Raw genomic sequence first — 12,441 nt, 5'->3', positions numbered from 1 at the left:
GCTGTTTCCTTAATTGGTTCTTTTGTCCAGACTAATACACAATATTTAACCATATATATATATATATATTTTTTTTTTACCATCTCCTCCAATTTTGAGATTATTTTTCCAATTTCTTATAATTCTTCAGGAAGAACTTTCGGTAGGCACTCCCCCAGGGATATCTCCCTGTCCCCTGGAACTCATATTTCCCATTTTTCCTATTCTGGAAAATGGGGGTGTACTGCCAAGCACTTCCCCGTGCAAGGGCTACCGCACACCTATGAGTTTACCAGATTCCTTGGTGTACTTCCGAGCACTTCCCCGTGCAAGGATTACTGTACACCAAATTTCCCTGGTGTACTGCCAAGCACTTCCCCGTGCGAGGCTTACCGCACACCAAATTTCCCTGGTGTATTGCCAAGCACCTCCCTGTGCAAGGGCTTACCATACACCAAATTTCCCGAGACTCTTCCTTTCTCTCCCTTATCTCACGCTTCGTCCGTCTCCGGCCGCACCCCTCGCGGAGCTACGGAACCGCGGATCAGGACTCCACACTCGCTTCGTACAAAAGTACGTCTCAATCACACATCACACATCACACAGTCTCACCCGACCCCCAAGGCAATACTTAATATTTCTTACCTTGGTCTGTGCACAGAGTTACCGGATCAATTCTTAAAACCCGGAGTGCCTACCTTCTTCCTTTTCCCCAATACTTCACGGATCCTGCCTCTTTAATCAGTCTCGGGCCCTCTGTCAGCTCACCGCAGAACCGCCACCGCCGATGCACAGGACCGCTGAAATCAGCGGGGCATGCCTTCCTGCTGCTGCGGCGGTGGGGCTCCCCAGTAGGTGACTGGATCCCGGACGAGCCCCCAAATTGTGAGAAACACTCCGTAGCCAATAACTTAGGCTCAGGCGAGGATCTCAGTGAAGTAGTAATTTATTCGCGATTGCAATGGCGGGCGCCCCACAAGCAGGAGAGCGCACCCACTAGTTCCAAAAACACAGTTTATATACTTTTTGATGACAGGACCCTCCCCTGTTTCCCCACTGGAGTGGGTAATCCAGGTTCACAATCTATCTGATGCTTCACAGACAATGCCTGGCCTTCAGTTGCCGGCCTGTTTTTGAGGTGGTAATGTTTTCTCCCCTTATCTGGCTTGACTTAACATAGTGATTTTCACCTGATTGCTCTAAGGAGTCTGGTTGTCTGCATTTTAGGAGGTCACCTGCTGAGCTTTCTTATCACTGTAAGCATATCTCAATACCACATTCCTTCCTTCTATACAATGTAACACTGCAAAAACAACATTTCTATTCCCACATGCCTGCATAGGCAGGAATGAGAAATCGGCCCTATAGTTTGCCATATAAGTTAAGGGGTACGTCTGTGGTGTGATTATGGGCGCAAAACACGGTAATGGAGGGAATAAGGAGGGCGGTACATGCAGCACTCCCTCCCGCCCGGGCCTCATGGAGCAGGACTACACTTCCCAAGAGCCTTTGCACATCCCGCGCATGCGCGGCAGCTCCTGCGGCGTCAAGCACGCCCTTCTGCGGGCGAGGGCAGCAATGGGCCGAACTACAGCTCCCAGCGGCCCCTCGCACATCTCGCGTGTGCGTTCGGCGCCGGCCCGGCCGCATTCCGCTGTTGTCGCCGGAGGTGGGTGGGGACAAGGGGGTGATTGTGGTCGTAAGGGGGAGGGGGGGGGAGAGTTGAGACGAGACGAGACGTCACGTCACGTCGTTGCTGCCGCTACCTCGGACTCATGATTCCTATATGCCCGGTAGTTTCGTTCACCTATGGTAAGTAACAGCGCTTGCGGGGGGCGGCTGCGAGGCGGGGGAGGGGGGAAGTGGGGGTCCTGAGGCACCGCATTTCACTAGGCGCTGCCGCGCTCCTTCTGTCTCTTGTCCGTCTGTCCACTTCTCTTACCCCCCGCCTTCTCTCCCTTCTTCCTCCTGTTATGGCCCCGTCTGCCGCCGCCGTCTCTTCTCGGTTACCGCCGCCGCAGTGCCCAGCCGGCTGGGAGAAGATGCCAAAATGGCTACCGGCAACTACTTTGGATTCACCCATAGTGGGGCTGCTGCTCAGTACAGGTAACTGTCGCCACTCTTCCCTTCCCCACCCCGCCCTCCCTCTCTTCTGGCCGGGCCCGCAGCCCCCTTCTCCCCTTTTCTGTCCCTGAGGGGGCTCTCCCCGCCCCCTCGGGGGGAGCCTGTGGCTTGCCGCCTTTGCCTGTCCCCCTCTGGGGGCCTCTGCTGCACCCCGTCTCCCCGGGTTGGTTGTGCTAGGGACCTCGCTCGCCCGCACTGCCGCGGGTGTTTGCTTATCCTGCTGCCACCCGTGTCCCCTGTGGTGTGGGGGTGGAGCGGTGGAGCTGGGCACCACTGAGGAGGAGGAGAATCAGTGGCAGCATCAGGGCTCAAGGTCCTTAATTTAAAATGGCTACTTGCAGTCAACAACACCAGAGAGTTACTGCCTGATGCCCTGGGCTCTTCTCCTTCAGTTCCAGGGAGAATGGGGCTTGCTCCCTAGGTCTTTGCTTTCCCCTCTGTCAGAGTGGGAGGACAGAATCCTTTCTAACGTATGTCAAAATGACACCAGCCCAACCTATGGAAGACTGGATGAGTAAGGCAAGAGCTAAAGCTCCAGAAAATACAGGGGATGGTCCTATTCTACTGAAGCAATGTTATAATTAATGTTCTGTCTGAGAAAATAGAGAATGTACTTTCAGGGCCAAGCAAGCACCTTTTAAAAAGATTTTCTTATTTGGATATCTAGGACCAGGGGCAAGTCTTAGAGTGGAGCTCAGGGACCTGAAACTGTACCGCTTTTATGTATTATGACATACTCCCTTAAATCTTGGTATCTTTGTGCATCAAAGATGTATTAGAGTTGGGGGAAAAAAAGTAATAATTGGTAGCATCTGTTGTCTCTTTCTGAAATGAATGTATTTAATTTGGCAAAAAAAATAAATAACTAGTAACATCTTTACATTTTTAATTTGTATTTGAGTAGCACCTTGAAGCCAACATTTGAATCCCCATTATTTGTTTCATATATCTCTAATAAAGATCATCTTCGACACCTAAATTTGACTAATGGGAAAGACAGAAGAATAAAGCAAATATATCGGAGATTATTAACAAACAAATGCAAATGTGTGCTACTGTTAACCAGCTATTCAAACTTGCATATCTGGTGTAGTTTCAGGACAGTACAATTTCATGGAGGTCTTGCAGTGACACTCAAGTTGGTGCATGTGTTCTTTCCTGGAAATGGACGTAAAATGCATTTATTTTCATTTACTTCCAATGTTGAATAGTTAAAGGAAGGGATTAAACTTAGCACGTCTTCTAGTTCTTTTAAGATGAGGTGCTCACGGCATATTTGTGTTACTTGACAGTTATAGTGAAATTTGAAACTGGATCCTCATGGGATGTAGAACAGTTTTTAAATAGCATAGAGGATTTTCTTTTCTTGATAAGAAAATAAATGATCTTTAAGTGAATAATAAACTATGAGATCCATATGACTGCAGTTATGAAGTGGAGATGAATTTTTTAAATTATTTTTCCTTTTGTTGTGGAGCTGAGGAGATGTATAGATTTAAGAACCCGAACAACTCAGTTGGAGTTTCCTTTTGCATTGCAGTATTAAAGTATAATTGGAATAAAGTTCAAGTTCAGAACTCTTTTCCTAGTTAATCATAAATGCGTTCTTGAGAAAATGGAAAAACTGATCAAAAGGTTTTTCCTTTCCTACCACAAGTATATCAGTAAGACTCTGTGTTCTATAAATGGTTTGTATGTGTATCATGTCTGAGTGTGATGAGAGACAGTGATTGGTGTTCAAGTGGTCTTTTCATAAGAGAGAAATTTAATATTTTGAGCAAAAAACACAAATTGCTTAAAGTATCTGAAAGGGGGTCTTACCTTCATAAAGCGGGTTTGACAGGTCCTTAGTAGCTTATTTACTGAGTACTACAAAATGTATATTCTACTTTAGCATATTTTAGAGGTAATGGCATCAAGGTAAGATAATTGAAGATGTAATATTGCAACAAGCTCTTTAAGATTGTTACCAGTATTCAAAGTATCATAACATATAAAAATAATAAAATTCCTGTCTCATTAGAGAACAGGCTTGTAGAGAATACAAATGAATGTTTATCTGCTAGCTATCACGAAGGTGGGCCTCATAACTCTACAGTAGACTTTTTCTGGCCACAGAACTACTCTGTGGTTTTCAAAAAATTGATCAAAACAGCAGGTTGTTTTAGGAGAGTAAATTAGACGCTTGCAACTGCAGACCTTTTTTTTTTGACGTAGGCTTTTTAGAAGTTTTACTCCTGTGAGTATTATAGAATGCAACAAATGTTCATAATAAACATGATTAGTCACACTTTTGGGTTCTCTTGACAAAATGGCCGTCAAATTCTGATGCATTGGGAGAACTTCAGGATAGAACTTTAAAAGGAATCTCAGTGCTTCTTTATGATGATTTATAGAATCCTGTTGATTTCAGCACTTCAGTTAAGTGCAAAAAAGTCTTTGCAGTTCTTTTTAGATATAGGCCTTACTTGGAATATCTCAAAGTGAAAAAACTGTTAAATCTTCAGTTGAAAACATGCAGATGGGGGAAAAAAAAGAACTTTGCATCAGAAAGTAGAGAGTCTAAATAGTTTGAGATATAATTTCAAAGGAGAAAATCCGACATGCTAACTAAGTGATATTTGAAAGGTGTTTGCAATAGAGGTTTTCCATGCTTAATTGTAGACTCATAGATGACCAGAATGAAGCCTGTTGGAATTCTATTTGCTCAAAACGATAAGTCGAATTTGCTTTAATGGTAGTTAAGATGCAATGTATTAGAAGTGTTGGGCTCAAGGAAATAGCTTTGTAACATCAAGAAATGAAAAGATAATTAAGCTATTATTGGTATAGAAATTACTATGCATCTTCCTATTATTCTAGGTTGTTTGTGGCCATGGTGGATCACTTAAATACTCTCCCATCCTTCGTGTGCTGGGTGAATGATTGGTAGCTGCTCAGATGTTAGAACTTGGGTTTGGGAGATTCATGAGCAGAGTGTTCAGGAGTTGATAACATGTTTACTGTTGTAACATGTAAGCAGTATAGCTCCTGAAATGACTAGATAAGAAAGGGAATAGATGTCTTTATTTGCTCATAAATATTAGTTTTCATAAAGCACGTTTGAAATCTTACCTTATTTCATACTTAAGGGCAGAAAAAGAGCTAAGTGCCCTTTAAACCTATAAATAATGGATTAGAAGCATTCTTGTTTCTTTTAGTGTTGTTACTGCATAAAATTTCCTGCTGCCCGCTTCATTTAGAATTCTTCTATGAACTGCACATCAATAATATCATGACTTAATGAGAGAAGAATTAGATTATGCAAATACCCATACAGGAAATTTCTCTGCAATAGCTTTACTTTCTGTTGATGGTGGTATTAGGACCTAACATAAATCTGCATGCAGTGCAAAACTCATCTGTTACTTATTTCAGTAACTGTATTAATCTATTTAGGAGTCTGAAATAAATGTGTAATTTGGTGATACCAGTCCTCTTCTCTTGTGTGCGCACACTCCATAACTCACATGAACCACTGCGTATCTCCAATTTGAAATGAAGAGCTTAATATTGGCTTGTCTTTCACGTGTAAAAAACAATATTCACATTCTTGATTTGGTGCTGTAGAGTTATTGTTACGCTTTTATTTTAAAGTTGGCTGATTGAAACATGGGGATGCTGGTGGAGAGATGAGAGCATTGAGAAACATTTGGATAGAGAAGTGAGCTTTTCTTTGCTTGCAAATGTGATGGTCTCATTTAACCAACCTTGTGTTAAAATTTTGGTTTCAAGAAGATAGAGTAACTCTTCGAATTTCATCTTAGTGATGTTCTTACCAAGGCTCTGCTGTAATGAGACAGGTGGGAGATCCTTGGGTAGTTAGGAGTGATTTGTTAACTTTAAATTGCCCTCAAGTAGTGTGAATATTATACATTCAGTATTGTGAGCTGTAACACATAAGGGCAAAGGAAGCTATTTGGGTCCAGAGCAGATCATGATGCCTGTGAGTTTAGGTTAGGATGCAGTCTTCTAGGCAGCCATGTGGAAGTGAATTCTTGCAATTATAGCTAGTGTGGCATTCAGGTGCTGTGCTTAAAATGAATGGGGAACAAAAGTAATCATAATTTTATCACAGGATGAACCTACTTATATTAGAGTGTAAAAATTGTAAATGCTTTCTTTCTGTGAATTTTATGACTGTGGTGCCTTGAATTGCATCCCATCTTAAAGGTTATGCGTTTTTAGCAAAAAGTCTTAATATGATCAAGCTGTGTATGGTGCTGATTCTCCTTTGCTCAATCTATGATAGTCTTAAGTGTTGTCTTAAACATGCTGTTCTATCTTGCTTAATGTACACAAGAAGCCTCCATTAAGCTAGTGCTGTTTATGCAAAGATTTTTGTAGACTTGTTTCCAAACCAGTCAGGTGTCACCCTCAAGTGAGATATGCCAACATTAGTAAGGCAGTAAGGAGCTCTGGGTTTGTTAGCATGGGCTGTGTGCCAGTACTGCAGTTGACTATTGACAGGGAATCAGAGGAGGTGGTGGTAACTGGGGAGGAAAGGTGCCTCAGTAATCAGAGGAAGCTTTGTCATTTGTAAGAGTGAAGTCTGCCAATGAGGTGAAATTTGCAACAGGCTCATGACTTTAAGAACCGAGCACTTGGGAAACTTTTTCTGTTTAATATTAAAGTCCTTTGTAGTTGTAACCTCAAAATGTATTGATGATTGCAGGCTTAACTCTGGGGTGTTAAATTATTTGTAAAAACTTGTTACCTAGATGCAAAAATGGTAAAGTGTAGTTGCGTTATTGGTACCTAGAAAAGCAAAGTAGTGGCTAAAGGCAGGAAATATAGAATGCTTCAAGAATTGAATACATTTTTCCTTACTAGTGAAGTTTCTCTCACCTAATAGAGAACTTGCCAATTTTAGGTTTTTTTTTTTTTTTTCCTGACAGGGAAAATGTTAGTAGCTAGTATTTTTTCAGGCAGATGTGACATCTTGAGCTCAGTTCTTTTTTGTGTTGTGCTATCATCGTGAACATGGCTGTTAACTAGACTCTTGAATAAAAGCAATGTTTTGATGATGAAGGAAGTAATATAGGGAAGAGCCATCTGTTGTGTGCAACTGAGTATGGGGGTGGTAGATACAGAGCATTTATTGCATCACTGTTGTAGATGCTTGCAGTTATGGTCTGATGTACAGAGATAAACGTTACCTGATTTGATTGGTTTTAAAGCAGGTAGTGAGAATAAATGTGAAGATTAAACAGTAAAAGTATATTCAAAACATGAACATATTAATCTTTGAGATGAATTATTGATAGCACATGATTTAGCTATACGGTAGCAATCAGTACTTTTTGTTTGTAATAGAATGATAGAAGGATGTTCTTAGAAACAAGGAAGAGAAAGTTAAAATTGCTATAAGGAACTGTCTTTTTCAGGTCATGTGTAGTTGGACTGTAGAATGCGTTACCAGGAGCTGCTAAAATTTAACAGGATTCAAGAGAGTTGTACACTTGCATACCTTCAGGTCTCCCTTTGGTTTCTTAGTGAATTGCATTACAGTCAATATTTTGTTCACAGAATTGTAATAATAGGAAATATTTTTTGTTAAAGTTCTAAAAAGTTATATTCAATCTTCATTAAAGTTTGATGCTTATATCAAGTGACAGGCTGTAGAAAAACAGAAGTCTCTTCTAAAATACAAAATAACTTACTGTAACCGAATATTTTATTTGACCATTTTATGCTGTTTATTGTTAAGTGTGTTCAGGAGAAAAGAGTTGAATGATGATGATTATTTTTTCACTCTGCCCAACTTTCATTAGCACACCTGAAACTTCATCTGACCAGTTATTCAGTAGTTCCTCTTTATCTCCTTCTCTAAAGAAGCAGCAGGTTGTAGTGCTTCATTCAGTTTTTGGAGAGTTAGGTCATACTTGTTTCAATCTTAATATCACTGAAAGAAAAACTGCAGAATTACGTTCTTAGACAGAGCTTTGCTATTCTGCTATTGATAGAACAGTCTATGAAACTGAAAAATCCTGCAGTTGGGTCTCAATAAGTACAGTTTCCTTAACGCCAAAATGTTCTAAGAAGTTAGAGTTTTCAAGAAATAAGGCTTAATTGTTTTGTCTTAAGTTCTAGATATTTGTATTTTTAAAATTATGCTTAAGAGTAGTTTAAATGTCGTGTTAAGCTAGCCTGCAAATCGCTTCTTTAAATGAAAAAATATGCAAGAAACATGACCTTCCTCAGAAATAACTTCTTAACTATAATTTGGATTGAGACAATTGGTTTTAGCCTTAGTTTTAAATCTGTCAGAATAGCACTCTTCAGAAAGTTAAAACTAAATATACAACAATGTCCTTTGCCTCTAGAAAGAATGTTTTCTATGTTCAGTGCTCTAAACCAAGCTGGAATAGCAGCAGTTAAAATGTATGTGTTGGTTGTTAGTACATAGATACATAGGAGATGAGCATTTTTATATTCCTTGGGCTTACGTGCACGTGAACCGTAATTCATTAAGTTAAATCAGTTGGTGTGATGAAATGCAAGGCTTATAGGGAGCCTTATTTGTGCTATCCTTTTTATCTTTCACGTGCTGCGTACCCTGTATGGAAATACTGTTTTCTTCTGAAAGTAAATTCCCTTGACAATAAATGCTAAAGATATTAATTTTCTTAATGCACAGCTTACTTTATTTTCCACATTAGGATGTCTGTGGAGTATCTTACAATCTCAAGTCACCTGAAGTTATTACCTGATAAAATAGACAGCATTATATCCCTGTGTTAAATTCTCCTGATATTAATAAATAAATGAAATAAAACAATAACTTTTTCTACCTTCAATGTATTATTTTTTTTAGCAAAGCTTCACTTTTTCCAGATATTGGCCTTTTCTATTAAAAGACAGGAGCAAAGTGTTCTCAGGGGAGGATTTAATATTTATTTCTTAAATTTAAATGCTCTTAATTCTCTGTCATTCTTGGGCTGATAAATCACAGGAAATCTGATAAGCCTTCTATCAGTGTTGATCTATAAAAGTAACAAGGGACGTTTCTGCTGTATTAGATCTAACAGTTATAAGTTCTCATCTAAGCTTGTTTTTGTGAAAGGATGTTGCTCACTTGAAAACCTTTATTATGTAGATATTTAAATTAGACAAACCTGTATTGTTTTGGAACTGGACAATAATGTTTTGTTAAGTGGACACCAATTCTTCATTAATTGCTGTTGATCAGCAACATCTGCTGCTTAGCCAACTTCTGATCTAAAATAATTTTAAGCTTTCTACCATCATATGGAAAAAGAAATACAGACTTTCAAAGTGGAAAAAACACTTTGGAAGTCTTTCTTTTTCTATATCAAAAACACTGCTGCAGTTTCATTGGTGAAGATCTTTGTGCAGTTCAAAAGAGGTTTTCAATTGTTTCTTGAATTTTTTTTTTGAAAAGGGGAATAAATCTGACTGCCCAGCAGAACCAGAGTTTTAAGGAATTTGTTCTCAAGGTGTGGACTTCTTGGTGGTGGTGTTTTAATTTAACTTAACCAAATGTAAGTGTTCAGGCAGGAATTTTCCAGGCTAAATATCTACATAGAAGCATGCTTTTATTTTTTTAACTATACTATAGCTTAATGGATTTTGCAGTGTAGAATTGGGCAGAGGTCATCATTAATCCTTCAGGGCCTCTGTGTTTTGGAATGGGTCCAGTCTTGTTTAACATCTTCATTATTGATCTGGGCGATGGGGTAGAGTGCATCCTCAGTAAATTTGCAGGTGATGCAAAACTGGGAGAGTGGCTGACTCACCAGAGGACCACGCAGCCATCCAGAGTGACTTTCACAGGCTGGAGATGTGGGCTGACAAGGATCTGATGGAAAGGAGAAGCATAACAAGAAATTCAACAAGGAGAAGCACAAAGTCCTGCACCTGGGGAGGAACAACCCCAGGCACTAGTACATGCTGGGGGCCAGCTCTTCAGAAAAGGATCTAGGGGTTCTGGTGGACACCAAGTTGAACACGAGTCAGCAATGTGCCCTTGCTGTGAAGAAGGCTAATGAAATTCTTGGCTATATTAGGTGAAGTATTGCCAGCAGGTCAAGAGAGGTGATCCTTCCCCTCTACTCAGTGTAGGTGTGGCTACAACCTGAGTACTGTATCTGGTTCTGTACTCATCAGTACAAGAGAGGCATGGGCATACTGGAAAGAGTCCAATGGAGTGCCACTTAGTGGGCCACCGAGATGATGAAGGGACTGCAGCACCTCTCCTATGAGGAGAACCTGAGAGAGCTGTGACTGCTCAGCCTGGAGAAGAGGAGGCTTGGGGATCTCATCAATGTCTAGAAATACCTCAGGGGAGTGTACAAAGGGGATGGAGTCACGCTCTTTTTAGTGGCACCCAGTGCCAGGACAAGAGGCAATGGGCACAAACTGGAGCACAGGAGGTTCCCTCTGAGCATCAGGAAGCACTTTTGTGTTGTGTGGGTGACAGAGCACTGGGACAGGTTGCCCAGAGAAGTTGTAGAGTTTCTCTCCTTGGAGATCTTCACACCTGGACGTGGTTCTGGGCACCCTACTTTGGGTGTCCCTGCTTGGGCAGAGGGTCGGACCAGATGCCCTCCGGAGGTCCCTTCCAACCTTGGCCATTCTGGGATTCTATGACTTAAAATTTGCAAAGGGAAAAAAGATTTCTACGTGTTACACTGGTTGAGAATCACAGTTCTGAGTATACACAATACCAAATGCTGATACTAACACTGCAGTTACATTCACGGTCTTAAGTCCAGCTTACAATGTATAAAAGCAAAACACATCTGCCTTGGGAATACTTTATTTCACTTGGTGAAAGAATTTTCATACAGCAGACAGCAATATGGGCAAGGCTATTTCTTGTGGTGGCCTTTGCTCTGGGATGAATTCTACAAGATTGCAAGACAGTACATCCCTTCACCCACCAGAAAATCAAGTCGACATGGGATTGGAGATTTAGTGTGGAGAAAGACATGGTCGCAGCTTACTGCAGAGAGTCTTATCTAGGAAGTTCAGTATCATGGTGGTATTTCATATGTGGTATTTTTCCTGATATTAATGCATTAGAAAGATTTGATTAGTATTTTCCTTCATTAATGTCAGTAAAAACTAGTATAGATGTTCTTCAAAGATTGTCAGTGGGTTTTTTTCAAAAAATACTTTTCTCATGCACTGTAGTCCAATAATTGTGAATAAAGACTTCATTCTCAATCTCAAGGTTTCTTAGGTTATGGAAGATAAGAGCAAGCTAGGTATACAATGAGATATAAAACTTGAAAAGAAGCAAGTTCATTTGGCAGGATGAAGCAAAGAGCATGGGGAAATAGGCATATGCATAGTAGCGGTTTAGGGCAGGTAGGGAAAGACAAATTAGGAGGTATGGTGCTGGAAATGGCCTTTTTAAGTTGACTGAAACATCTATAGAACCTGGAGCAGAAGACTTTAGTGCAGTGTGTAGACTGTAAACTGGCTGTGGCTGGGATAGTGAAAATACAGTGAAATTAGAACTGGAAGATCCTTATTGATTGATGTACATTGTTCCTAGAAAAGAGAAATTGAAGTGAGCTTGGTGGGAAAGCACTGTTGCTATTATGATCAGCTAAAGAAATAGGTTGGCGTGAATCAAAAATATTTTTTGAATGAAAATCTCTAGCAGATGAGGTATCTTTAGACCAATGCAGCAAAAGTACAATTTGAAGCTGCCAAGTCCTTTACTGATAACTTAAATCAAAGAATTGTTTGTTTTGATTTTCATCTGATAGTAAGCTAAAACACTAAGAATTGTAATATGAAATTGTCTTGAATTGAGTGGCCACAAGCTGGATTTACTTTAAGTAAACATTCATCTAGAACTCCTTTGCTTTCCTGGAGGTAATCAGAAAGTGACTGGAGAAAACCCTGAGAAACATAATCTACCTTCAAAATTAGCTGGGCTTTGAGCATAGGATTAGAACAGATGACCTCCAATGGTTTGTTTCAACCTAAATTACTGTGTGACTTTAAGTTTTGCCTGTTTAGTAATGCCAGTTGGTCTCAGTAGCTTTTGATATGAAGAGAGCTGGAACTCCAAATTTAGAGATGCTTATAAGGACATTAGAATTTATTTTGGGGAAGAAAAGAATTGACCCACACAGAAAACTGGTGAAGTTACCAGGACATTGAATTAGTTTGTGTTAGCTGTGCTGCAGTAATTGTTTGCATGTTCTTAGCTCATAGAACATATGGAGGAATTTAGTTCAACCTTTTCCCACTGTGTTGGATGATTAAGCTAAACTGAATTACTTTTTGTTGTGTTGGAGAACATGCACTTTTTTTTTA

General features: G+C 40.3%; 1 protein-coding gene across 6 annotated transcripts in view; it reads left to right on the top strand.

Moving 5' to 3' along the window:
- Positions 1-1,443: 1,443 nt before the first annotated feature.
- ZFR (zinc finger RNA binding protein) overlaps positions 1,444-12,441 on the top strand; it is a 47,382-nt gene continuing 36,384 nt past the window's right edge. For 4 of the 6 annotated variants that reach the window (XR_013942885.1, XR_013942886.1, XM_080572083.1 and 1 more), the window contains exons 1-2: positions 1,444-1,648; positions 2,001-2,085. Coding sequence is in view for 4 of the 6 variants with exons in the window: in XM_080572083.1 (XP_080428209.1) it covers positions 1,459-1,648; positions 2,001-2,085 (275 nt within the window). In the remaining 2 variants the exon portion in view is untranslated. The other 2 variants (XM_080572085.1, XM_080572084.1) reach the window with 1 other exon arrangement.

Source organism: Anser brachyrhynchus, assembly GCF_964034855.1.
Source record: "Anser brachyrhynchus genome assembly, chromosome: W".
NCBI classification, from domain to species: domain Eukaryota; kingdom Metazoa; phylum Chordata; class Aves; order Anseriformes; family Anatidae; genus Anser; species Anser brachyrhynchus.
This window is presented reverse-complemented; position numbering and strand designations above follow the sequence as displayed.